General features: G+C 51.7%; 1 protein-coding gene and 1 long non-coding RNA gene across 3 annotated transcripts; one reads left to right on the forward strand and one right to left on the reverse strand.

Moving 5' to 3' along the window:
• On the reverse strand, positions 1–20,561 carry PARVG (parvin gamma). 2 transcript variants are annotated; one of them, XM_084749817.1, is made up of 14 exons: positions 20,242–20,559; positions 17,866–17,944; positions 17,532–17,627; positions 16,421–16,485; positions 15,869–15,971; positions 14,536–14,676; positions 13,695–13,810; positions 12,731–12,786; positions 12,321–12,343; positions 10,595–10,653; positions 10,352–10,420; positions 7,134–7,235; positions 1,771–1,843; positions 1–1,338 (listed from the first exon to the last, which is right to left on the reverse strand). In XM_084749817.1, the coding sequence occupies exons 3-14, from the start codon at positions 17,608–17,610 to the stop codon at positions 1,238–1,240; spliced, it is 987 nt and encodes a 328-aa protein (XP_084605943.1). In that variant the 5' UTR covers positions 17,611–17,627; positions 17,866–17,944; positions 20,242–20,559; the 3' UTR covers positions 1–1,237. The 2 variants fall into 2 exon arrangements, with proteins under 2 accessions (XP_084605943.1, XP_084605944.1); XM_084749818.1 differs by lacking the exon at positions 17,866–17,944 and having other exon boundaries at positions 20,242–20,561.
• On the forward strand, positions 19,433–26,385 carry LOC311579345. The gene is made up of 3 exons (XR_014773126.1): positions 19,433–19,867; positions 25,051–25,179; positions 25,983–26,385. It is a non-coding gene; the product is annotated as an uncharacterized lncRNA (long non-coding RNA).
• The last annotated feature ends 1,220 nt before the right edge of the window (positions 26,386–27,605 follow it).

Here is a 27,605-nt window from a genome sequence, read left to right on the forward strand (position 1 = left end):
TTTAAGCAGGGAAATGGTATTTATTCCTCAGTAGAGTTACAGAACGATTCTCATTATGATTTAAATTTGCTATCAGATAGGTGGTGAGGACATAGTAAGGACTTGAGGAACCAGGTGGACAAACAGGCAAGGAAGGAGGGAGCCAAGAGCAGGTGGAGGCAGCTGGGCCCTAGCTACTGTGAGGGTGTTCCCACTATGTGAGAGGGACATGTCTCAGAGGCAGCAGGGCAGACAAGATTGTGAGTAGCCTGCTGAGCAGGCAAAGGGACGGTGGACGGAAGCTGAGGGGAAAGAAGAGCCTTCTGTCTCCTCACATCTGCTCCAAAGTCCCCCAAAGGCAAGACTGTTCAGCTGTACACCCCCAAACCTAGAGGACTTCCCTGCCAGAGGCCTGGAGCTGGGCAGGCAGGGAAAAGTTGGGAGGAGTGACAGCTAGGTGGCTTCCCCACATCCCTGCACCCCTGAATCCCTACACCCCTATAATCTCTGCACCCCCATGCCTTACACCTGCCCCCCACAGCTTTTCCACCAGCCTGAATGGACCTAGCTCAGTTCTTCAGCTGGTTCTCTCTCTTTGTAGAAGACACAAAGTCTCACAGGACAGAATTCTCATGGCTGCCTGAAGACAAACCAACAATAACCTAAACCAAGAACCAACTACAAGCTCTTTTCCCTGGGGCTCAGGGCAGAGCTCGGGACTGCAGCTGTAGGCCAGGGTCCTCTGACAAGAAACTGAGTGCACTTATCCTACATGGGGCTCCAGCCTTTGCATGACAATCCTGGGTTCATCACCCCAAGTGGGAGATAGACAGCCAGGAATGAGTTCACTGAGGCCACAGCCTAAAGACATTAGCCTTGATGCCATCTTTGTGGGGGATGGGCAGCCACTAACTGTCCAGGTATAGCCCTGGTAGACAGACTGGGGGCTGTTGAAGGGTGGTCTAGCCTGAGGACCAAACCTCAGTTAAAGGCTCACTACAGAGCCCATTGGCATGCAGAGCCTCCCTTCCCCGCCCCCACTGAAATACAATTCTGCCAAAATAAACTGAGCAAAGCAGAGGTGGTCTCAAAACAGGGGCCCACTTGGTGGGTCAAAGGTGAACATGTGAGCAGGACAGATGTGGGAAGGAACATGTCACCAGCCCACAGTAACAAGGCTGTGGCACGGGCATCAGGGACTGCTGGGTCCTTCAGAGGCGGCAGGGTCCTGAGAAATGGCATGAGGAGGAAGAGGTGACTAATTTGGGGTACCATGTCTGTCCTCTGCCCTCAATGCATGCCTCCGGAATAGACTGTAGAGTATCCGCAGTGTGCTCTTGGCATCCTTGTTTATAATATCTGTGGACAGAGGGATCAAGGCAGCCTTAGGCCAGGTCAGGGAGGATCATTATCCCTGGGGATGGGGGAGGAGTCATACTACAAAATACACACACACACACACACACACACACACACACACACACACACACATCCTGCAAACAGGCACAAGGGAACTCAAGTCTCAGCGTCAACCACATGATCCTGCCTCCTTCCTCTTGTCTGGGATTCCCCTGCATCCGTGTCCCCTCCCCCAACAATGACTCAAGGTCTGGGTGCTCTGAGCACTTATGGGGGCAGGGAGGACATCAGTCTCCCGCAGGGCCCCTCCTAGGAAAACTCACAGTCAGTAAACAGGGGGACCCCACTAACAGTGCTTGTCCCTCCACTCCCTGCAACTGCTCTGTCACATCCGAGGCAGGTCATCCAGGCAAAGGGCAGCCATGCACTCACCTTCAGGGTTAACAGGGTGGCTCAGCAGGCCTTCATCCTTGAGCAGCTCCAAGGCTAGGGTGACATTGTGCAACTGTGATGATAAAGCCAGTCAGATGTCAGCCAGTGAGACCCTGGGTCCAGGCACCAGGCCCATCCCATCATCAGTGCCATCTGTCCTTGCCCATCCCAGGTTTGAGTCCCTGAACTGCAACAGTAGTCGGGGACACTCAGCATCTCCTTCTATCCCCTATGAATGGGGCCCATCAGCACACAGCTCTTAGCAGATGCCGCATGCTGGGCATGCGCGACCACAGAGTCACGGCTCATGGGAAAGATCCTCCCTGGAAATTTCCGTGGGAGTGGGAAGGGGGCTAAGGGTGTTCTGGAGGAGGTGACACCCTGAATGTGAGTCTGTCAGGTGAGGGGACTTGTTCTCAGAAGGGAGTTAGGGCTTGTAGGTGGTAGAGCCCCCTTGGAAAGTGGTAAGCAGTCTTTCTCTGCTTAGAGGGCTGAGGAGGCAGGCATAGAACTGAGGAGGCAGGGCAGGGCCATGATGCAAAGCAAGAATGCCCAGAAGATGCATCACTGGCCCACAGGTCTACAGGGCTAGGCACCCTCAGGAAGGTCCAGACCAAGAGGGAAGCACTCTGAGTAAATGCAGACTGAGTAGATGCACACGGCTCAGGCCTGCTTCTGAGTCCCTCCCCACAGTATATTCTGGGAAGGGGGGGCCGGGGCTCCCCGTTATTGATATATTCTCATCAGGAGCGTTGCTTGCAGGCTGCTCAGGAAGTACCTGTCAGTGAGAGGGAATGCCAGCCCCCTGCCCTGCACCTCAACTTCCTGCCTTGAATGCTCTTCACAAGCCAGTATCTCCCAAAAGGGTGATCTCAGATGTCAAGCGAGAATGTATCTGCGGCCAAATGCTTTTGGAAGCTGTTGGGTGCTTTGCTGCAGGACCTCTCAGAGCCTTGGATGCACCAATGTATGTCAAGACACTCCAAGGGTATTTATATGACCCTTGCCCCCCCCAGTTATTTGACCACAGACTCCATTTGTCACAGCACTTTATGTGGCCAATTTGGGGAAATGCTTTGCCATGTATTTCCAGGGATTGGCTTTTGGAGGGGCCATATTTCCAGGCGTATATCTTTGTTTGTTTGTTTGTTTGTTTGTTTTTCCAAGACAGGGTTTCTTTGTGTAGTCTTGGGTGTCCTGGACTCGCTTTGTAGACCAGGCTGGCCTCAAACCCACAGTGATCCGCCTGCCTCTGCCTCCCGAGTGCTGGGATTAAAGGCGTGTGCCACCACACCCGGCTCTATCTTTTATTTTGAGGCACGGTCTCACTAAGTTAATTGTCCAGGCTGACTTTGACCTCACTCCGTATCCTAGGCTGTCCTCAAACTTGCTCTCCTTCTGCCTCAGCCCCTCAAATAGTTGGGGTTGCATGCATTCACCAACTGTCAGGTCTCTTACTCCGCTGCTTCTTCCACTGGCCCCGCCCCTCTTCTCCTGATCCCTGAGCTAAGCAGCTGCCATGTTTCTCTCATTTATTCCCACTCAGAGTCTAAAGCAGGTTGTGACACCATGGACTGAGAGCTGACTGTGCCTCGAATGGGTGGCTGCCCTGGCCTATAACTACGCTTACTTTATTTTTACATTTACTTATTTATGGAGGTAGTGTTATACACACAGCATGTGCGTGGAGGTCAGAAGACAACTTTTAGGAGTCCGTTCACTTTCCTCCATGTGGGTTTTGGGGGGTGAAACTCGGGTTGTCAGGCTTGGCAGCAAGCGCACTTAGCCACCGAGCCATCTGGTTGGCCAGTCACTCTCTCATCTTAAGAATACTTGTTAACCCTCAGCTGCGGGCTGGCCGTGCACAAAGCCCAGATCTGAACAGCACCTGCTCTCAGGGACTCCACACTGACGGGCGTGTATGAGCAACTCAGAGAAGACTCATGAGAAGAAGCGCATGAACCACAGATCTGACCTCACTCCGTATCCTAGGCTGTCCTCAAACTTGCTCCTGAGAGGTCTGCATCACTCTCCCCAGCCTGTCCTTTGCTTCTGAGAACTTAGAGATCATGAAGAGAAAGCTCTGTGCTCAGCAGAGCCAAGGAAGGCCAGGACCCAGGAGGTGAGTTCACATCTTCCTGAGAGAGATAATTGAACGTGGGAGGAAACCAGAGCTTCCTGGCGCTGGCGCTTTGATTTCTGCAAAGCAAATGACCGTCTCCCCCCCCCCCCAGTGTGTGTGTGTGTGTGTGTGTGTGTGTTGGTAACTTTACTCCAGAAATGAACGCTGACATCCTTGCATCAATGCTGCAATCAAACACGACCTGGCAATGAAAGTTGCAGTCCTGGGAGGCTGCTCTACAAGAGAACCAGCTGGGGTTCCAGCCTCTAGCTAAGGACCTGTGGGGTTGTCAGCCATGTTCCTGCCCTGAGTCTCTTCCACAAGCCCCACCCTCCTCTCTTGGGCTCTGAGCTAATGCCATATTTCTGCATCTATTCCCACAACGGGTTCACAAAATAGTTGTGCTAGGAATGCTGGGCCTCTATGCACTGCCCTAACCTGTATCTGGGGCTTGGGGCATGTCAGGCAGGAAGCACAGGCCTTGAGTCCCGAGAAGCCTGGCTGCTGAATGACACAGATATGGGTCCGTGCTGCTGAGCCTGGGTTCCTATGGTGTGGTACCTGCCTCCCTCCTCAGACTTGTCTCTCATTTCATCACTGATGTCCAACTCTATGATGCCTCCCATGGGCTCACCCTACTCCTAAGAAGGAACTGGTGATGGATTATTCCCAGGGCGGGGAGTGGGGAAGGGCAGGCTGATCTGTGTGGTCCCAAGGGAGCCTGTCAGACTTCCAAGGACTCAGTCTTGCTCTGTGTAAAGTGGGGACACAATTCATCCTCCCGCTTCCCAGGATGTAGAAGGAAGGACCAAGGAGGTCAGGCCTGGGAGGGTGATGCCAAGGGACCAGGAAGAAGCTTCATGCAGAGGGCTGCTGAGTGCTCAGGGACCTCTGAGGAAATGAGACAGGGGCAGAGATGGCAGCTAGGGAAACATCTAGACAGCAACACCAGGATAAGTAAGGCCAAGATGCCCATGGCTGAGCTCTGGGGGCCAGCAGGGGTCTTGCAATGGGGGTAAGACAGATGGTACACCAGCTGGAGAGCAAAAGAGGCTGAGAGCAAGGGCTAGACTAGGGAGGTAGTAGGCCTCTGGGAGGACCCAGCCTGCAGGTGACACCCTAGGGGACAGATACCCTGACTGGCTTTTACTTGAGAAGGAAAGTTCACTACCTAGAGGAATATGGACAAAGACAGGCCGGCCATCTGGTCCTAGGCAGGCCATCAACTGTCCTCAACTCTAGCTTGTCTTTTCGTTACCCTCCATCACCCCTCTCAAGGGGCGCCTGAAGACTGGAAGCTTACAGTAGCCACAGAAAGTGCAGTGCAGGGAACCAGGGATGTGCGCCCCTCCAAGCTGCCTCTCCACACTTCTGCTTACTGCTTACCCCGCAGGACCTGACAGAGGACAGGGCAGTGCTTGGCAACCCACTTCGGAAACAAAAAGTCTGAGACCAGCAGTAGAGAATCTGGGCTCTGACTCAGCAGGAAGTATTCCTTTCCTTACTGGGGTCCTTGTTTGGAAGGTAGTAAGAGTCTTCTCCCTGGGCAGGAAGCCTCTGGAAAGAGCTTTTTTTTCAAGGTAGCCTGGACTATAACACAGAGGAGATGAGTGGAAGGCTTGGATGCTGAGCTTTGTGGGCAGAGAGGGAGCAAAGGGAGGGTGCCCAGAGTCTCTGTGGGGAAGGTAGGGAGCTGCGTGGTACACATTCAGAGGGAGTGCACCCTGCCACTCGCATCTACTCTCTTGACTTTCTGGCCTGCTTATCTTCCTGGGGTCAAACTTAGCTGCCTTTCTGGACTAAACGCTGTGTCTTTTAGCAGCTCCAGGCTCTAGGGTCCATGTGCAATGCCTCTTGCACAAGACCTTTCCTGCCCAGTCCCTGTAGCCCCCATGAGCCACAGATCACTCCCCCCAAAGTGTTCCTGACCCTCTACTGAGTCTGCCTCCTCATTTTGAGGTATCTTTCATCGTTCCCAATTCAGTAGAACAAACCTCAACAACACCACTCCCTTGCAATCTCTGCCTAGCACACCAGAACCAAATGCCCCGCCTCGATGTCCTAGAAGGCCACCATCCTGGGAACACAGCTGGTGAAGGTGGAGGAGCTTGAAAGCCGGAATTGTGAGGGATTGTCCTATGTCTTGGACAGCGTGGCCTGGCACTTGGAAAGTGGGGAGTCCAGTGCGAGAGTGGATAAGTGAGTGGGTGAGTGGATGACTCGGTGAGTTGAGGGCGGCAGATGGGTAGATATGTTGGACAAACAGGTAGGTGAACAAGCTGATGGCTAGATGTGTGGAAAAATAGATAGTGGATGGGTGAACGGATGGGTGGATGGCTGGATGGATAGACAGATGGGTGGGCAGGTGGATGGATGGGTGGATGGGTAGGTAGGTGGATGGGTGGGTGGGTGAATGGATGGGTGGGTGGGTAGATGGGTGGGTGGTGGGTCAGTGGATGGGTGGGTAGGTAGATGGATAGATGGGTGGGTGAGTGGGTGGGTGGATGGATGGATGGGTGGATGCTCTTACAACTTACCTGTGCTCTTTGGTTTATTTTAATTAATTAATTAGTTAGTTAGTTAGTTAATTTTATTTGGGTTTTCGAGACAGGGTTTCTCGAGACAGGGTTTCTCTGTATAGTCTTGGCTGTCCCGGACTCACTTTGTAGACCAGGCTGGTCTCGAACTCACAGTGATCCACCTGCCTCTGCCTCCCAAGTGCTGAGATTAAAGGCATGTGCCACCATGCCCGGCCAGTTTATTTCTTACGTAATGATTCCTAAGCCCTTTCACTTACTCTTTGTTCTATAATGTATACAAGTGGTGTAATTCCCACCAAGGCATGATGTGTGCTACTGGCTGGTATCAGCAAACGGATGGATGGATCAACAGATGAGTGGATAGATGGATGCATGGATGGGTCAGGGGATGAGTCGGTGGATGAGTAGACAGCGGTGTGGATAGATGGATAAACAAGTACATAGGTGTTGGTGGGAGGATGGGTAAATAAGAAGATGGTATCAATGGATGGGTGGGTAGATAGAAGAATGGATGAACACATGGACGGGTGGATGAGTGGTTGGGTGAAGGGTGTGAGGAAGGATGGATAAACAGGCATATGAACAAACTTTCCTTTCACCTTCTCACTGCTTGGAATTGAATAAAGACTGTCAGGCTAATGCCATAAATCTTTCCACCCCTACCCCCAAAAAAGCTATAGAGGAAGACCCCAGAAGCTTACCATTTCTGTGGGAGAGCTTGGAGTGAGATAGAATTCCTTCAGATGCAAGAAGAAGCCTTGCAGCTGTCCGATCAGCAGGAGCAGGATGACGCCATCTGCAAACTGCAGGTGTTGTGTTTTAGGCCTAACTGTGCCCATAGCCCTCGGTGAACATTCGGTCCCCAGCTGGTGCGTTGTTTTGGATGCTTTGTCAGGTGGGGCCTGGCTATAGGAAGTAGATTACTGGGGGGGGGGGTGATCCTTAGTGGGGTACAGTCTTCCTGGCTCCTTCCTGCTGGGTTCTGTGCACCAAGATGTAAACATCTGTCCTTCACCAGACACCCCATTATATTCTGCCCAAGCATGTGAGGCCAAGCATAGAGGCCAGACATTAACCTGTGAGCAAAATAAACCTCTCCTCTTTGTCTTAGGCAGTTGTCACAGTGACGTATAAGGGACTAATGAAAGAAAGGAGCCAGGGCCCTGGTGTGGGAGATGCTGACATTGGAGGGCTCCGCTCTGCCTTTCCCATCCTGTGTGAGCTGACAGAAGTTGTACTGCCTCTCTGAGCCTCACATACCTTCTGAGAAGTGGGGTTGGCATTCCCAGATGCATGGGGTTATCAAGAGCAGCCTGAAGCTGTTTGGGGCTGCCTGACTGTCAGAATACTTACAACTAAAAGAGCTGTTTCTAAACTTACTGTGGAATAGCCCCATGTTCTGTCTCTGTCTCTGTCTCTGTCTCTGTCTCTGTCTCTGTCTCTGTCTCTGTCTCTGTCTCTGTCTCTATCTCTCTATCTTTCTCTTTCTCTGTGTCTCTGTGTCTGTCTGTCTGTCTGTCTCTCTGTCTCTCTGTCTCTCTCTGCATGTGCAGGCATTGTATGTATGTGTAGATATCCGTGCACATATATGCATTGCATGGAGATGCCAAAGGACAAATTAGAACATTATTCCTAAGAAACAGTTCACCTATTTGGGGGTAGGAGGACTTGCTCTCTCACTGGCCTGGAACTTGCCAAGTAGGCTAAGACTGGCCGGACCGACAAGCCCCAGGGATCGTCCTGTTTCTGCTTCCTCAATACTGGGATTAAATATGTGTGCCAGGGCCCGGAAAGATGGCTCAGTCATTAAGACCACCCTCTCCTTTTACACAGAACTTGGGTTTGGCTCCCAGCACCCACACAGCAGCTCACAACTATCTGTAACTCTGGTTCCAGGGAAGGGAATTCAACACACTTTTCTTCTGGCCTCCTCGGTAATCAAGCACACATGTGTTGCACACACATCCATGCAGGCAAGCACTCACACATACAAAAAAAATGCGTACCACCATAGCCCAGGATTCCGACTTGCCAGGCAAGCAATTTACCAACTGAGCCGCCTTCCCACCCCCATCGTGTCCTCTTTTAAATGACAAGTTATTCCATGAACTGGAGATACATGGGTGAAAACAGAGTTAGTATAAAACTCTCCCATCAGGGAAGGCAAAGAGGAGCACACAGGACCATTAATATTTCTGTCTGTTCTGCCTGCACGTTCTGCGATAACACTGCCGTGAGCACGCCATATGCTAATGTAATCCTACCGAATCTCTTCAAAGATACAAAGCACGCGAGATTGGATGCTTCGGAAAGATGCTGCTCTGTCTTTAATGGAATTCCTCCCCCCCCCCCGCCACCCCCCGATTAAGTCTGTTCTGATGTTATTAGTTTGGGCCTGGAAGCTTCTCTGCTGCTGTCCCCAAAATGCAGCTGGAAAAGCTAATTCTGAGGCCTCCCCTAGCACCCCAACATGTCTAAATCTCCTCCTTGCTCACTCATTCTTCTTTTACCAAAGGAGAGAAGGATGAGGGGGAGCGGGCTGTAAAGCTGAGGTGTCGTCCTATGTCCTACCCATAGAAAATACTATCAGAGATGAGTGTGTTGCTCTGGGAAAGCCACAGTGAGTCAGGTAGCAAGTACTAAATGACACTAAATAGCAATGCCCCCAAACACCCAATTCCTTGAGGTAGGATTGCTCTCACTTTATAAATCGAGGAACTGGCTGGAGAGATGGCTCAGCTGTTAAAGGCTAGGCTCACAACCAAAAATAAATCAAGGAACCTAAGGTTCAGGAAAGTCTGGTAGTTCATCCAAGGTCACAGAACCAACATGGATGTGTCCTCAGAGCCCAATGGGCACCAAGTGGCAGGGACAGGATGGACACACATATGCATGTGGCTCTGAAGTCTGCGTTTCCACCTCACCATGTTGCCACAGCACTCACAAAGCCATGAGGCCATCACCATGTGCAGTGACTATGGGCATATCCTTGGGCCCCAGTTGCCTCCATCCAAATCCTAGGACCACCACTTAATCACTGTGTGACCTTAGGTAAGTTCCTTAGCCTCTCTGTGTCTTAATAGTCTCCTCTATTGAATGGGGCTTTATCAGTATTCACATCTGGGAAGACCTTTAGAGGGAGTTGCAAAGCCGATGGAAGGGGATGCTTTGCTCCGGGCAGAGCAAGTGCCACAAGCTTTCCTGTTTGTCCCCAAACTTGGGAATATGTGGCCTGGCCCTCTGTGACCAAGTTCTACATAGGCTTTGAGACGTGGCGGATACCCACAGTCCATGAAGCCCTGCCCGGTGTCCATCAGACCCCGTCACCACACAGTCGGGCCCAGGCAGTGTCAGATCTCTGCATTTCCCTCCCTTTGTGTTGTGGAGACACTAGAGACACAGAATCTCCTTGGAAGGTCATGGCTAGATGAGGCGCTTTGGATCTGCAGGGTTCTGTTCCCACCGTAGAACAATTGAGTTGTGTCATCGTAGTGGGCCGAGCCCTCGGGGGCTCAGGAGGACAGAGCTTAGTGATGATGGTGCTGTGTCAGCTCTGCCAACCACTCCTAGGAAATGAGCCCAACATGAACTCACTGCTACCTCTGAAAAACCATGGTCACAGGGGAGCCCCTCACTCTGGTGGCAGTATGCCCTAGAGTATCCTATGTCCCAGGAGCCATTCTGATAAATGAGTAATGATGAAGCCAGCAATAGAGGTGGCTCAGCCTTCACAGCTTCCCACTGACCCCCTGCCCAAGGTCTCCAGGGGTTCCCTCTGGCAGTGCTGCCTGCCAGCAGCACACCCTACTAGAGAAGGCCCTGAGATTTTTGGAGGTGACACCTCGCTTCCAGTCTCACAGTGAGTTTCTGGGGCCCAGAAACCCTCTTCCCTGCATGGGGACCCAGAAATGTCCCTTACCTGGGTGTCCAGACTCTGCACAGACAAGCCCAGGCACTCCAGCTTCTGGTTGACAAAGCTCATGATGGCCTAAGACAGAAAAGGAAGGACTTTGAAACCACTCAGGACCCTCATGCCACCTTCTACCCTGCTATCACCCAGCACTCAGCAGGCATGGAGTGAACCCCATGTCCTCCCCGATCACCCTCCCCCCAAGACATGGGCAGGTGGAGGGTAGGGGTGGGAAGCTTTGATCTGCCCTACCTCTTTGACGGCATGCACTTTCTCCGGAGCCAGCTTAAATAATTCATCAAAGGCGTCCTCTGCAGACCAGAGTGATAAACAGCTTGTTATGATGCTGTTATCTTTGCGCCAAACAGAATGCTTTAACACAAAAGTTTCTTAGAATAACCAGTCCCACGGGAGCCACAGCTTGCTCTTTGGGTTCCTGGCTGAAACAGGCCCGGATTTGGGACACACAGCTCCCTGGCTGTGTGTAGGGCCTTCCCTTTCTGTATCTCAATTTCCTCACCTCAAACACCTGGTGAATGATGCCTGCCTGGCTGGGTCATTTTAGAGATCAAAGTGAATGATGGGCAGGCATCTCAGTGAGTGAAGTGGGATCAGTTCAGTAGGTGGGCAGATGGGGGATGGATGGTTGAGTAGATATATATCTAGATGGCTTGTGTATAAGTGGATGAATGCATAAATGATTGGGTTTCTGTGTGTGTGCATGTATGAATTATATATATATACATATATATGAGATGGATATGTGTGTGATGAGAATATATATATATGTATATTTATTAATGGATGGACGGATAACTGGTTGGGCAAACATATAACTGGATGGATGGATGGATAAATGGCTGAATAGATAAACAGCCAGATGGATGGATGTATAGACAGATGGATGGATGTATAGACAGATGGATGGATGTATAGACAGATGGATGGATGTATAGACAGATGGATGGATGTATAGACAGATGGATGGATGTATAGACAGATGGATGGATAGGTGGCTAGATAGATGGTTAAGCAGATACATAGCTGCACGGATGGATAGATGATTGTATAGGTATATAGATGGGTGAATAACTGGATCATAGAAAGATGGATGGGGGGGTAGGTGAATGAACAATTGGAAGAAAGGCTCATGAATGAATAAGTGGGTGAACAGTTGACTTGGCCAACTGACTGAGGAACAGATACATGAAAGAAGTGACCGCTTGTCAGGGCACCAACTGGTGAACATTAGCAGCAGCCATGGTATTGCACTCATACCATTGAGGGCCCTCCATGTGCTAAGCACAACCCTGGATTACTTCCTTTAGCCTTCACCACCAGTTTAAGAAATGGCTTCCAGATTGAGGGAACTGAGGTAGAGACAGGTTAGGGCATCTACCCAAGCCTACATGGCCAATGAGTGAGAGAGTGAGTGGCATTCAGCATCACCACCGTTCTGCCCTTGCTGTGTGGACTGTGGGTCTGTCCCCATAGGAATAGTACTAAGTACCCAATGAGTTATTCATCCATTCATTCATAAATATACATATATCCATCATCACAGACACATATTCATCACTCACAAACATACACACACATATATATCCACCTATAATTCATTAAATATATATGTACACACACAACCATTTATCTATTCATCCACTGATACACAAGCCATCCAGATATATATCTACCCATCCATCCATCCCTCCACCTCTCCACCCACCTATCCCACTGCAGGGAGATGCCTGTCCATCGCCCGCTTTGTTCTCTAAAATGACCCAGCTGAGCAGGCATCATTCACCAGGTGTCTGAGATGAGGAACTAGTACTAAGCAGTGAAAGGCCGGGCAAACAGAAGGAAGGACAAATTCATGAATAGGTCCTGCCGCCACCGCCGGCGGTGAGTAACAGACCACAGTGGAAACAGTTAACCCCACCAGAAGGGAAAGGTTTCCTTCAGTTACGAAAGTACTCACGTGAAGGCTGGTCCTTGTGTGAGCTAGAGGAGAAATTGCAGGAGACAGAAAAGCAATCAAAGAGTTAGCACAAAGTCTGCAGCCCCCTCATCACCTAATGTAACAAGCTTGGTGCCAGCAGGTGGCAAGGAGATGGGCTCGGTTTTTTTGCTGGGCAATCAAGGCTCGGGGCTGGGGGGGGGGGGGGGGAAGGGAGGGAGGTACAGAGACCTTGCATGTGGAAAGCAAGGCTGGCAGCCTTGCCCTGCATACACACACCTCAGAACACTTGGACTCTGTGTGGCTGAGGATGTCAGGGCTAGGGGTCCCTGCAGCCTGCTGGGGCCTGAGAGACAGCAGGCACAATGAGGGCTTCCCTGGTCCAGCACCCCCTGTACCTCCCACCCGGCCAAGACCCGGCCCGCCCTCACTTGGATTCTGTGAGCTGTTCCACCAGCTTGTCCGACTTCAGGCCCATCTTGGTACTCTACAACAGGGAAAGGGGAAGAACGGGTGTCATCACGGAGAACCCCAAAACCATCTACGTTACAGAGTAAAAAGACCTATTATACTCTGCTTTGCCCCATCTCAGGCTGCTTCTGTGGACCAGCTTCATTGTTCATTTTTTCCTGTGGTCATCGAACCCATGATTCTGTAAAGCAAGTAGAAGGAAACCACACACACTTGTGTGCTTTACAGAATCAGCTGTGTCCAGGTTTCTATTCCCACTTTTTCCAAGTCTTTGCTGAAAGTTCACTACTGAGCATTTTCATGGCTTTCTCAAACTTACATAAATCAGAGTACACACACGCGCACATACACAAGCAAGCAAACACACATAGGCACACACGCATAAACACATGCACGCACACACACACAAACAAGCAAACATACACACATACACATATACACACATAATCACAAACACATACACACACATAAACATGCACACACATACATACATACACACATTCAGAAACAAACAAACATACACACACATGCCGTATAGCACAAGTTAGCAATGCCAGAGAGCAAAGGTTTCTCAAAAAAGAAGACAGGATGTAGTCACGGGTGACAAATGAAAGGCTGTCTGAGGATGGCCGTGGAAAGATGGTCACCTATGTCCCAGGAAATGTGGTAGCTCCAGCTGACTTCCCTATGGGTGTACTCATCCCTGCTTCTGCCAGGCAGAGCTGGCTGCTGAGAGCAGCGCTGGCTGGCCAGGGCACTTCTCCTACCCTCCTGGGTGTCTGCCAGCCCTGCCCCTAACTGCTGTCCTCATGTGATGTCCTCATAGCCCCCTAGGATCACTCCCACACAGTGGGCCCGTGTAGACGCAGGGGCGTGGAGCCACACTCTCAGATGACCTGCCTTGTTCCACCACCTAGCAAGTACCTCAATGTGGATGACTTCCACCTGGACATTGGCTGGGAGGGACAGGTCCGGCTGGAAGCGTCTCGCCAGGGCCACCAGAAGATGCAAGGTGGCCAGCAGGTCTTTGTTGAAGATGGCTAGAGAGGGGAGGTTAGAAAGTCAGAAAGTCCAAACCAAAACCTGCAGCCAGCCACCCTTGGGACTGTCCTGTGCGGACACTGAGATCAAATCTGTGTCTGTGTGTGCATCTCTGTTTCTCTGTGTGTCTCTGTCTCTGTCTCTCTGTCTCTGAGTCTCTGTCTCTGTCTGTCTGTCCATGTCCCTCCCCCCCCCACCTCTCTCTCTCTCTTTCTCTCTCTCTCTGTCTGTCTGTCTGTCTCTCTCTATCTCTGTGTGTGTGTGTGTCCGTGTGTGTGTGTCTGTGTGTGTGTGTGTTCACCAAACTGTCTGGAGGGCGGGTGGGAAGCATGTGCACATGGCACACTCATTTGTTAACAGGCAAAACTGTTATTGAAGGGGGACTGGCTGTGCCATTCGGCCAGGATGAGAAGCGTAGTGTGCTCTTAGATTCTTAGGCAGTGGCTGTGTCTCTGGGAAGTCATTATCCTTGGATTATACTCACAGCAGTGACACCACCCCCACCCCCACCCCCAGGGCCATGTGTCCAGGTCAGCTTCTCTTCCACCAGACACCTGACTATGTGTCCAGCTTGTGCTCACTCTATGGGCTTCCTGAGGCATCTATGCCCTTCCCAGCCTGGTTCCTAGGTAGATGAGTGCGCCGCTTTTTGGGTAAGCAAGAAGCCAGCATAGATGGTTCCCCCTCCCCTCCCAGGTACCAGGCCTGGCTCAGCCCCACATACTCTCCACGCTCCACTTGGCCTGTTGCTCTTCAACCTGCAGACTTTGGTTGGTGGCCTCCAGGATGATTCCTAGCTTGCGCCTCTGGCTGGCTGAGGTCAAGGAGATCTCTTCCACTTCCAGCTTGAGGCCTGACAGCTTCTCTGATAGCAAAAGGACAGTCAGGGCCAGGAAGTGGGCTCAGCAGCTGTCATGGGGACCCTCTGTGAGGATAAACCTGGACAAAACTTAGGGTAGATAGACCTATGGAAAACATGGTGCAGAGCCATGGCCAACCCCAGAAGCCTCAACCAAACAAACTTATTATCCAAGGAGTCCCTGTCCACATGGGAAATGAACCACCAAGGCACATGGACCATGTATGTGAGTAGGTTGTGGCCCTCTGAGCCATCCCCTCTGGCCCACCTCAGCTTGACCACTCTGCCCACACCTTGGTCTCTGCACTGCTGTGGGCACGCCGTTCCCATGGGGCAGCATAGCCTAGCCATTAACACTACACTCCTAGGCTGGCATCCCAAAATCTGCTTTCTTGAACACTGAGACCGGCCATATTATGGTGTTCTGTGTCTGGGAGCCTTGGTCTCACCCATAGCCAGGAAGAGGAACAGTAGTGAGCTGTGCAGAAAGCTGACAGTGCCCACTCCATGAGAAGTACCCAGAAGCCTCAGCAGAGGCTGGAGGGTCACTCTGGAGCCCATCGGCCAAGTTGTACAGAACTGTGGATTTAGCAGGCTCTGAGAATCTGGTTCTGGGTCCTGCTGCTTCTGGAACCTCTTTCCTTGTACAAGACATCTGCAGGCCAGACATGGGTAGGAAAACCAGCCAGAGGCAGGCACTTGGCCTGACTTCAGACTCCTGGGGCTTTGGGGTCAAGTGCACCGACCACATCCAGGCCCACTGGGACCGACCAGACAGAACCACCCCTGCCTCTTCCTCTGGAACGCCTCGCTCGGGATATCCTGGGTCCTTCCAGCAGCCCACGGCACCCTAAGGTCAGGGACAGCTGATGTCCCAGCTCCTAAAACTACCAGACACTTTATGAATGCTGGCAGGGCCACAGCATGGCAGAAGGAGCCGCAGCCCAGGGAGTTGACACCATCTGGAACCATAGCTCTGCCCTGCCATGCCTGGCTGTGTTCAGGGTCTCTGCCTCTGCAGCTCTACAATCTGGAAAACCAAACAGGGGTCCCTCCCTCGGCGGGGTGGAGGGCTGTGATGGGAAGTGAGGCAGGAAGCCACCTGAAGGGCCAAGGTGGGTGCACTTGGTCCCAAAGCCCCAGGAGCAGCTGCTTGGGGAACACAGGTGGGGTGAGGTGGGGAGCAGGCTCTGCTTACGGAACAGGTGATGCAGAATGAGCCCATCAAACATGTCCTCCTCCAGGCTTCGGACCACGATGTGCTCTGGGAGGAGTGTGGTGTTGATCCACTCCATCAGCACCTGCCGTTACAAAGGGACAGCTGACAGGGGTAGGAGTCGCCTGGCCAACTCCTATCTGCTCTTCGAGGTCTGGTCAAGTGGTACCTCTTCCAGGAACTTCTCTCTGATCTCCCTGACCATGTGGAGCCTGCTCTGAGCTACCAGGATCTCCAGACAACTGCCTGAACCCCAAGGAGCTAGTATTCTGACATGTGAGGTTTCGGTACCTGGCAGTTGCCATCACTGTAGCAAATACCTAAAACTGGGGCACATGGTTGTGGGGTTGGGTGATGGAAACAGCTGACAATGGGCACTCGGGCACAAAGCCTAGGTGCCTCCAAGACAGAGTTGTGGAAACGCGGAGGGAGGAGAGCGGTGTCGGGTGGGGTGTGCACAGGGGAGTGGTGTCTGTAAGTCAGGGGCATCAAGCCCTGGCTCCAGAGACTTCAGGGTTGGAGATGGCACTGTACCTTCTGCAGTTCTTCAAACTTGGGGTCCCTCCGGGAATTGGGGGACAGGTATTTCTTCTTTTCTCCTGGAAGCAGAAGTGGATATGATGTGTATGAGGACCCTGGGGGCCCTCGGCAGCTATCTCCCTGCAGGTAACCCACCGGACCCCAGACCCTGGGGGAGCCTAGCCCTGCCTCTCACTCACACTTCCTTGTGAGCACTTCACACTGGGAGTACACACTTAAAACTCAGAGGTCACCCCTTTCCCTGAAGATCATGAAGCAGATGTGTAGCATCTCCTAGAAACCCTGTCTACTTGCCTAGAGTGCAGAAACAATGCAAAGGATCAAAAGACATGCCAGGCTCAGGTGGGCATCACCTATGCTGCTGAGCAGCTCTGGTTTAGGGTCTACCACTGAGGCTTCCTGTGCCCGCTTTGACTTCGCTGTTCCCTTCCCAGAGGCCTTGGTAAGCAGGCTCCCAACATTTTAAATCCTTAGAACCCACAAAGCATCAGGCCCAAAGGGACTTTGTAGGTCAGCTGATCTCAACAAACATGAAAGAAACTGAGTCAGTACATGGGGCTGACTTGTCCAAGCTCATAAAATACAACATGCTATGTGACCCACCAAACACTGCATCTCCTAAAACCCTGGAGCAGACCCATCCTTTACTGGGATGAATAAATGGGAGATGGGAGAGTAAATTGAACACCACACTCATGTGCTTGCCTGGGGTCAGCTCCTGATGACATGGGTGAGTTAGTGAGTGAGTACAGAGGGAGGGAGGGAGGGAGGGAGGGAGGGAGGGAAGAGGAAGAGGAAGAGGAAGAGAAGGAGCAATAAATGCATGGATGGGTATGGGTATGTGGATGAAGGAATGATTCATGGATGAGTGGGTTGATAGAAAATGAATAGAGAATAGATGATGGGCAGGTGGGTGGGTGAATGGGTGGATGAAAGAATGGATACATGGATGGATGATGGATGGATGATGGATGGATGATGGATGGATGATGGATGGATACATGGATACACGGGTAATCCCCCGGCACAGCCTGTCTTGTTCTAGTGAGCTGGTCACACACTCTTTCCCTCCCCTTCCCTCCCCTGGGCCTGCCAGGAGCAGCACCTCGTGGGAGCTCCTCCTCCGCGGGCTGAGCCACCTCCTTTGGGAGCTGCAGCAGGTTGTAAATGGGCTCCGATTCCATCTTCTTTCTTGCCTTCCCTGGAAGAGACAGGAGAGAGCAGTACTGTACCCGAGACCCACCATGTGTTCACTCTTTCATCTAGGCAGGGAGAGACAAAAGATAGGAGCGTGACTCTGAGTGGACAAGTCACTGAGGGACAAGCAAGGGTGAGGAGAGGGGCCTGGTGTGTGTGGAGATGCCTCAAGGCAAGCTTTGCAGAGATGGTAACCAGGCTGTGATAATGTTGATTTTGACCCTGGCAGGATCTAGACTCACCTGACCAGCAAGGCTCTGGGTACACCTAGATTCCCTCAGTGTAAGAAGGAAAGCACCATCCCATTGGGCTGGTCCTGGGCTGAGTGAAAAAGGAGAAAGTGAGCTGAGCATCATCATTTGTCTCTATCTTCTTCCCAGTTTAACCAGTTGCCTCATGTGTTCTAGCTGCCATGACTTCCCCGACATGAGGGGCTGTACCTTCAAAGCATGAGCCATCTATCCATCCATCCATCTATCCATCCATCCTTCCATCCATCTATCCATCTATTCATCCATCCATCCATCTATCCATCCATCATCCATCCATCTATCCATCCATCTATCCATCCATCCTCCATCCATCCATCCATCTATCCATCCATCCTCCATCCATCCATCCATCTATCCATCCATCATCCATCCATCTATCCATCCATCTATCCATCCATCCTCCATCCATCCATCTATCCATCCATCTATCCATCTATCCATCCATCTATCCATCCATCGATCCATCCATCCTCCATCCATCCATCTATCCATCCATCTATCCATCCATCTATCCATCCATCCTCCATCCATCCATCCATCCATCTATCCATCCATCCATCCATCCATCCATCTATCCATCCATCCATCCATCCATCCATTCATCCATCCATCCATCCTCCCTCTAGTCTCTACTTCTTACACTCCTCTTGTATTTTTATCATAGCAACAAGAAAAGCTAGGAATGCACAGGCTGAGAGCACAGCCTGGGCAAGGCTTGGTGAGAAAGCAGGCTCTTTATCAGCTAGGCACACAGAAGCCTGCCCTCCACCCAGGCCAGGAGCCCTGGGCCCTTCTCTGCAGCTAGAACAGAGCTCTGGCCTCCACAGAGCATCTGACAAGTGTGGGAAGGCAACTGTGGGTTAATCTGCAATCAGGGTGCGCATCCCCCAGTGGGGTGGAATGGCCATCCAATCTCTTCAGGGTCCCTGAATGTAAGGTAGATAAAAACAGACTATAATTCCTCCAGCCATAGATGGGGTGAACCAGGCTGCGGCCAAAGCTACCCAGATACATTTCCCCACTCCATGCTGGCTTGACTTACAGGGGGAGACTGGCCCGTCTGGCCTCTAGTTCTGAATGAGGCTTTCTTGGACTGGATCGACACCCTGAGACTTGGGGTGTGGTCTCTCAGGGCTTTTGCTCATGAAGTCCATTCCCCTTGTGAAAGACAAGCAGTCCCTCCCCAGTCTCATGGTGAGCAGCGTCAGGTCCAAGACCAGTAGTGTTCCCTCATCCTTATGATGGGCAGTGTTGGGCCAGGGAAACAAGTAGTGCCACACCCCTAGCCTCATGATGGGCAGTGTCAGGCTTGAAAGACCAGCAGTGTGTCTGCCCACACACCCACCAGCCTAAAGATGTGCCTGAGACCAGTAATCCCATCCCACCCCACCCCACCCCCACACCAGCCTCATGATGAGCAGTGTCAGGCCAGCCCCATACCCAGAAACGACCAGATTCAGAAGCTAATGGGCCCCTTTTAGTTCCCTAACCTACTTCTGGTTCTCCCGCCCACTTCCCCTCTGGAGTTTTGCTTGCTGTATGGCCACCTTTGACTCTCCCCTTCTGTGCCTCGTTTTCAGCCTCTACGTCTACCCAGTGTTCCCAGGCTCACTCAGACATCTGAGGTCCAGGATCAAAGCAGAAGAAATCAAACCAAGGAGCCCAAGAGTTATGCAGAAGAGGTGCTTGTGAGGCCTCGGAGCCGCCCTCCTCAGAGTGGGCACAGCCTGGAAGCCTTGGGAAGCTTAGTCCTGCCCTGAAACCAGGAGCAAGAGGACAGAGACCCTGAGAATGAGTCCCAAGCCCCACGAACTGAAGAAAAGGGAAGTGAGTTGGGCTGGGGTTGAGAGCCTGAGTTCCAGCCAGCTCCTCCTCCTCACTCAGTCGCCGAGTGACTATAGGCCAGCCTGCCCCTTCTTTGACCTCGTCAAGTACACACAGACCTGAAACGGTTTCTGGTGACCAGGCCCAGGTGAGTCCCTTCCTGCCCTGTAAGGCAGTATCTTCATGGTGGGGAGCTTGGCTTTCTCCTCCTGCAGTGAAGCTCTGAGGGGCCGTGGTATAAAAACTGCTCATCTGGCTACAGGGGAGGTAGTCAAGGTTTTCCTGTGGGGATGGGGCTCGGAACCTCAGCAACGTGGCAGGACTGGGGTTCCTTCTCCTTTGGCAGACCCCCCTCTTATTGTGAGGCCCCAGCTGAGTTGTGGTTCTGAGTTCCTAGTCAAGGGGCCTCTCTGCCTTCCCCTGTGAGTTCTAGTACCCAGTTCCAGTACCTGGGCAATGGGAACAGGTAGAAGATTCTGGTAGCTCAGGGATCCCCACAGGCCAAAGGCCAGATGCACTCACCTGCCGCTTCTTTTCACACCGGGAAAGGGAGTTCGTAGGGAGGCCAGTTCCCAACAGAGACAGGTTCCGGTCTGGAGGTGGAAGGCAGGGCTTCTGCTCACTTCCTCTTGCAGGCAGCTTCCTGCCCCCAGCTGCTGGTGAGTGAGGTACCCTAAAGCCACTCCAAGACGGCCAAAAGCCCAGTTCCTACCCTCTGCCCCAGTCTTCCAAGGCTCCAGGGCATTTTGTGTCTCTTTTACTTCCCTCCGGGTCCAAACCACTGCTGCCTGAGGTTAGGGCCCCTGCAGCAAACCGTGAGCTCTCTACTACCTTTTTTCTCATAGCACCGACCCAACCTTCACCTCTGGCCCCACCTGAGGGACATGCTAACCAGGCTTGATTGATTGATCACTTGATTGATATTGATTGACTGTGAGACAGTCTCAGGGAGCCCAGGCTGGCCTCAAACTCACCAAGCTGAGGTGTGTTGACCTTCAGCTCCTGGTTCTCCTGCCTCTGTTGCTTACATGCCTGGGTTACAGGCATGAGCCACTACACCCCAGCCGATAACTACTAAATAAAATCCAGGCTACAGGTCCCAACCCAAGTCCCCACATCCATAACCCACCTCCCACAGCTTCTTAACCCTCTTGTCCTCTCCCCCCCACACACACACACACCTGCCTGTTCTCTACCAGCACCACAGGCTTTTACACTGACTTCAAACAAGCCTGTCCCCCACGTGTTGTAAGCTCTGCTCAGCTCATCACATGACTCAGACCTCACTCCCAGCATGAGCTTCATCACCTCCTCTGGGAAGCCTTCCACAACATCCTTGTCTAGCACAAGTGGCCTGGGGCCTGCAGCCAAGCTGGATCAGCCAATGGCATTGGCCGGTGCCTGAGAGCCATCCCTCCATCAAACCAGGAGCTCTGCAAGGAGGGGCCCATCTCTCCCACTCACTGTTAAAAGCCAGTGCCTATAATAGTGCCCAGGCCAAAACGGTCTCAGTGAATATACTTTGATAGTTACTACTGCTTGAAGGACCGTGTTGGTCACTTTTCTTGTGGCTCTGACAAAACAACTCACAGAGGCTAGAGGGAGGTGTGGCTCAGTTGGTAGAGTGCCTGCCTAGCACGCAGGAAGCCCTGGGTTCAATCCCCAGAACCTCATAAACTAGGCATGAAAGCTGACGAAATTAATCCAGCTCTCAGAAGTTGGAGGCAGGAGGATCAGAAGTTCAAGGTCAAGGCCTAGTCTTCATGAGTACATGAGATATTGTCTTAAAAGGAAGGAGAGAGAGGGGGGGGGAGGGAGGGAGGGAGATGAAGAGAGCAACTTAGGTAAAGAGGAACTTATTTTGGCTCACAGCTGAGGGTGTGAAAGGCAGGGTAGGAGTATGAGGTGGCTGGTCACATCGCATCCACAGTCAAGAAGCAGAGAGAGATGGATGCTGGTGCTCAGCTCTTTCTCCCTTTTATTTAGACTGTACCCAAGCGTGCCACACCCATTCAGGGTGGGTCTTCCCTCCCCAGTTAGACCTTTGTAAAGACACCACCATCACATCCACACCCAGAGGTATGTCTCCTAGGTGACTCCAACTACACACACAGTCAGGGTGGGTCCCCACTCCTCCGTTAAACTTTTCTGAAAGCACTTTCACAGGCACACCCAAAGATGACTCCCAGTGTTGTCAAGCTGATAATGAAAACGAACCATCACAAGGCCCAAGTGAACTTTCTGGAGGAGAAAGCCTGGATGGCTCATTAGGAGTTTGCTGGTTCAAGGGTGTGGAAATGACATTGGGGGAGTTGGGGGAATCACCATGCACAAGCCAGCAGACCATCAGAGAGACACAGCACTGTGGCTCAGTCAGATCTTAGAGCTTGAATCTTCAGAATCTAGCTTGAGATGGAGAGTTCTGTGACTTGCCAGGTGACAAGCTGAGTGAGCAGGAAGCTAGCCACCCTTGCTCTGTGACACATCAGTAGAGAAGTGGCCAGAGTCGGTGGGAGGCAAAGATAAAGTACCTAAGCACACTAAAGTGGGGTCCTAAGGTATTGTCAAAGTGACAGTGTAGGCACTGTCATTCCTAGTCATTTTTATCCAATGGCTGGTGGGGAAGCAAACACTAAGGGGCTGTCACTAATTGGAACTTACTCAGCAAAGTAGGTGTCACTCCACTGTCACCTCCACTCTGCAGGGGACATGGAGGCGCCTGGCTCCCCCTGCTATTTCAACACACCAGTGCAGGCCCAGAGTTCATGAGAAAGTGGGAGAGCAGCCATGCTCAGGACTCGTGTTGCTGGACAGGACAGTAGCTTGGCCCAGAACTCACCAGAAACCACCAACGTTCTGCCTGGTTTCTGAGCCCTCTGACCCCTGCAGTCAGTGTTGTGTCAGCACATTCAAGTGTGGAAACAGGAGTGTGTTCCATGGCTTCATGAAGGAAACACTGCACCAGATTGGGGGAGGTGGGGAAGGAGGGCAGCGACCATAAGAGATGACACCGTAACCTTGTTCAGCGGTGTGGAGAGCCCTGGAGCCCAGAGAGCAAGCAACCAATGAATGCTAAGCCCAGGAAGAGAAAGCCACTGGAGAAAGGCTGAGATAAGACATGGCCACACATGATGACTGGCAGAGGGCACAGGAAGAAGTAGATGCCCCCAACTCCCACCACATACACTTCCCTGGCAACAGCCACTCCCTCAGCAGACGATACTGCTGGGAGCCAGGGCCGAGGATGGCCAGCGATGCGGTCCACAGAGATCAGGACATGGAACAGTAGTTGGTGGACAGGTCACGCTGGAGCAGCAACCATCATGGCTTCCTGGGCCTGGCAGGTCCTATCATAAGCCGATGCTGCAGTAGGTGCCACTTGTTGCCAGGAGCCACCTGCAGCCTGCCCCCTGTGCCTGTCATGGTCACCGCAGGCTTTCTGGGCCTGAATTGGATCCTTAAAAAAAAATGGGCTACCACTCTCACTCACAGGCTGTGTGTCTTCAGGAATGGGCCCTTGGGGTTGGTTTCTTGCTCTGGTAGATTCAGAAGCATGAGAACCCAGTAGTCACAAGAGAAAGGAATCCTGGGAGATTTCCACAGATGTGGTGACATAAACCCTGGTGGTCATTTGCAGCCAGAGTGGTTAGTCCACAGCCTTGGCACAACAGTGGCTCTTGCACAGAATACTGGGAGTGGGGCTATTCCAGCATTGTGCCGGGCTTGCTCTTGGCAGCATCAGGAGAGTCTAACACACGAAAAGAGCCAGGCCGGGCTTTACACTCTCAGCTGAGCTCTGGTCAGCTCGTCAGGGAGAGTTATAATGCTGCTAAAGGCGTCACTGTCTCGGGGCTGCAGGGCACGTATGGCTGAGAAACAAATGTTGAATCTCAACTTGTGAAATACAGAATTGTGACACAGACTAAGGCCACAGCCCACTGAGTCCCTGCCAGAGGGTGGAGCATTGTGTATAGGAAGAGGGGATTTGAGCACCCCCAAATCCCAGGAAAACCCTTGTAACTGTGAGCCCTATCCCAGGTCTGCACAAAGAGACTCTGAAGTCTCCCATCTGACATATATATATCTGCCCTAAAGGGAATGCCAATCTCCTCTGTTCAGACTCCATCACCCCACACCCCCCAGGCACACATCTGCCATGGAAGCCATTCAGTTCCGAGAGTGGATGGAGCTGTGTGGAGGCCCCGCCCAGTAGCCCTCCTCTTGGCTGTATGGTTTTGAGCAGTGCAGGCTGGATAGGGCGGCCCTGACAGGCTCACTCCACATCTGCAGCCAGCTGCCAGTTGATTGTCTCTAACAGCTGCACCCCGAGGCTCCTGTTAAGCAGGGTTTATGGCTGTTGATTGCACGATCCTCATCCCCAGCAGAGGAGACAGAACCAGACTCTTCAAACCTCCTTTAGTGTCACTTTGGTTGTTGTCCCTCTGGCCAGAGCAAATCACATAGCCAGTGCAAGAGTCAGCACAGGAAGGTGTTACCCAAGGGCACGGATGGAGTGGAGGGAGAGATTACTGTAGCGTGTCTCCCAACACTAAGATGAGCATGGGTGCTATGCCAGGATGCAGGGTCAGGGCTGATGCAGGACATGAGCAGGGCCATCAGGCTGTGGACAAGTGACCCAGCAGTGAAACAGATGGCTACCCACTAAGGATCTACTCAAGTCAACAGCAGAGAAAGCCAAGCCAGCTCAGCAGCCCAGAATGCAGCTATTGTGACAGAGGGTCACACCAAACCCCGTCACTGACCAGGGTTCACAGAATGGCTTGCTGCCCTGGGGGAGGGGCAAAGCATTTGTGTGTGTGTGTGTGTGTGTGTGTGTGTGTGTGTGTGTGTGTATTCATATTCCAGTCAGAATTGAACTATCTGCAGCTGGCAAAGACCACACTCCTCTCTGAGCTCCACAAGGCAGTTATTAGCTGTGGATGAACTAAGGCAGCCCCATATCCACATTTGGGATTAAAACAAAAACATGTTTACATAGCATAACAGTTGTTAAAGAAACCAAAGCTTCCATTACATCCTCCTGTTGAGAACTCGCCCTCCAGCTTACCAGCAGTCCCAGTATAGGCTAAATTTTATTTTAGCTAAAACCTGAACAGGCTGTGCTTTGAGTGTGTCCCCCACCAAAAGTTTATTTGTTGAGACTCGGTCCCTAGTCACATGCTAATGGTGCTTGCAGGCCGGACTTAAGGGAGGGAACTGGGAAGAAGTTTTGAAAGTGGGGTTCTCAGGCTTGGTGCTGTAAGAAAAAGGATGACCCTAGCTGGCACTCTACTCTGCCATAAGATGTGCTTCATCCTGCTATCCTGGAAGGTCCATCAGAGATGTCAACATGACTGGAGAACCCACTCCCCAACCTCTGGAACCAAAAGCCAAACACGCCTCGTGTTCTGTAAATTACCATCTTAGATGCTTTGCCACAGCAAGAGAGAACAAAACTGAGTGAGTACCCCAAGACTCTGAACTGTTCACCAGACAACTGGGTGTCATTTGATCTGTCAATCTACAAAGCCAGTGAGTCAAAATTTTCCATGGCCAATGGGGAGAGAGACACATGGGACCAGACTCCAGCAGTCCCTTATCAGAGATGTAGAGTTCATGTGCAGGTGCGGCACAGAGCAGACGTTCAGTAAATAGGAGTTCCTTCTGTGTGGGACCTACATGGGCTTTCCCACACCTTGCCCCGTGCAAAGACACCCTGGATGGGGCTGTCAATGATAACTCCCTGAGGTTGGCAGAGGGGGATCCCACAGCAGGCCTCGACTTCCCAGCTGTAGGGATATCATCCCAGGGCATCACTGTCCCAGCTCTAGCCTGAGAACAGTTGCCTGGGTCACAGCAGATGGTCCCTTCCTTGTCTGAGTTCCCTGTGGTCACATTCCCCAGACTAGCTACAAAGGAAGGATGGATACACACAAGCCCAGAAACTTCTGAACTGGGGGGCTTCCCTGGGGACCTGACAACAGACAGCCGGTCAGCCTAGGAGAATGGAAACACTCTGTAAGAGAGAGATAAGGTACAGAAAGGCCTGGCAGCCCATGAAGCCCTTAGGTCTGGTCCCTCCTCTGAGCTGGCTTTGAGTTCTCTTGTAGCTTGAATGTAATTAGCTGCCATAGGCCCATAGAGAGTGACACTATTAGCAGAGGTGGCTTTGTTGGAGGAAGTGTGTCACTGTGGGGGCGGGCTTTGTGGTCTCATAGATGCTTAAGCTACACCCAGTGACAGTCTCCTTCTGCTGCCTTCAGATCAAGATGTAGAACTCTCTGCTCCTCCAGCACCATGTCTGCCTGCACACTGCCATGCTTCCCGCCATGATGAAAATGGACTAAACCTCTGAACTGTGGGCCAGTCCCAATGAGATGTTATCTTTTGTAAGAGTTGCCACGGTGATGGTGTCTCTTCACAGCAATGAAACCCTCCCTAAGACAAGCTTCTATCCATGCTTACCCACAACCTGCCACACCCTGTCACCCTAGTTAACCTAGTTTACCACATAGTCTCCGGAACCAGAACTCAGCTCTTATCATTGGCCATTCCTTAGGCCCTGATCAATCAGGACCACCCCCCCAAAAAAAAGACCTACTGAGAAGAACTAATCAGAAGGTCTCCAGAGCATCACATGTCATGGCTGGCCTCAAAAACTGGTGTCTAATACTAATATGCGCCAATCAAAGTTTTTTTTTTTCAACTTGATAAAACTAGAGTCATCTGGAAAGAAGGAATCTCAACACAGAAAGCACCTCCACCCAATGGCCTGTGGACAAGCCTGTGGGACATTTTCTTGATTAATAATTGATGAGGCAGGGCCCAGCCCTCTGTGGGCAGTGTCACTGCCTGACAGGTGATCCTGGATTCTATAAGAAAGTGGGCTGAGCAAGCTATGAAGAACAAGCCAGCAAGCAGCATCCTACTCTGTGGTCCCTGCATCAGCTCCTGCCTCCAGGTTCCTGGCCTGCTTGAGGTCCTGTCCTGACTTCCTTCAGTGAAGGATTGTCATGTGGCACTAGAGGCTGAAATAAACCCTTTTTTCTCCAGCTTGTTTCTGTTTATGGTATTTATCACAGCAATAAAAGCAAACTAGTACATAGGACACACACACACACACACACACACACACACACACACACACACACACACACACACACTTTTTCCTTAAACAAGGTCTCATGTAGCTCAGAGTAGCTTCAAACTCATTGTATAATCAAAGGTAACCCTGAATTCTTTTTATCTGATATATATATATTCATATTACATCTCAATTATCAATTGAGTATCCTTGTATCCTCCCACTCCCCCCTCCTTCCTGTTTCCCCCCTACTCCCCTCCCCTATGACTGTGAGTGAGGGGGGTCTCCTCCCCCTGTATATGCTCATAGGGTATCAAGTCTCTTCTTGGTAGCCTACTATCCTTCCTCTGAGTGCCACCAGGCCTCCCCATCCAGGAGACGTGGTCAAATATGGGTCACCAGAGTTCATGTAAAAGTCAGTCCCCACTCTCCACTCAACTGTGGAGAGACTGTCCTGTCCATTGGCTAGATCTGAGTAGGGGTTGACCTTGGATGCCGGATCCTCCTGCCTCCACTCTCTGGTGCTGAGACTATAGACATACACCACCACGTGTGGTCTGTAGTGCTAGGGACTGAGTCTAACACTATTTAGCCCGGTCTGCTCTTGAACCCGTGGCTCTCTTGTCTTAGCTTCCCAACAGGGGCCTGGAGCAGCTAGCCAAGAACTCTACCAACTGACCCGTGGCCCCAGCTGCTAAGAGAGAAGCTTCTTCCCCTTCATCAATAGTAACAGATAAATCCTGAGCAACAAAAGAAGTCAAGATGGACTGACCGTCCCAGGAGCTGGCAATTTACCTCAGGG

This window comes from Acomys minous (genome assembly GCF_964271855.1).
Source record: "Acomys minous genome assembly, chromosome: 12".
Lineage (NCBI taxonomy): Eukaryota > Metazoa > Chordata > Mammalia > Rodentia > Muridae > Acomys > Acomys minous.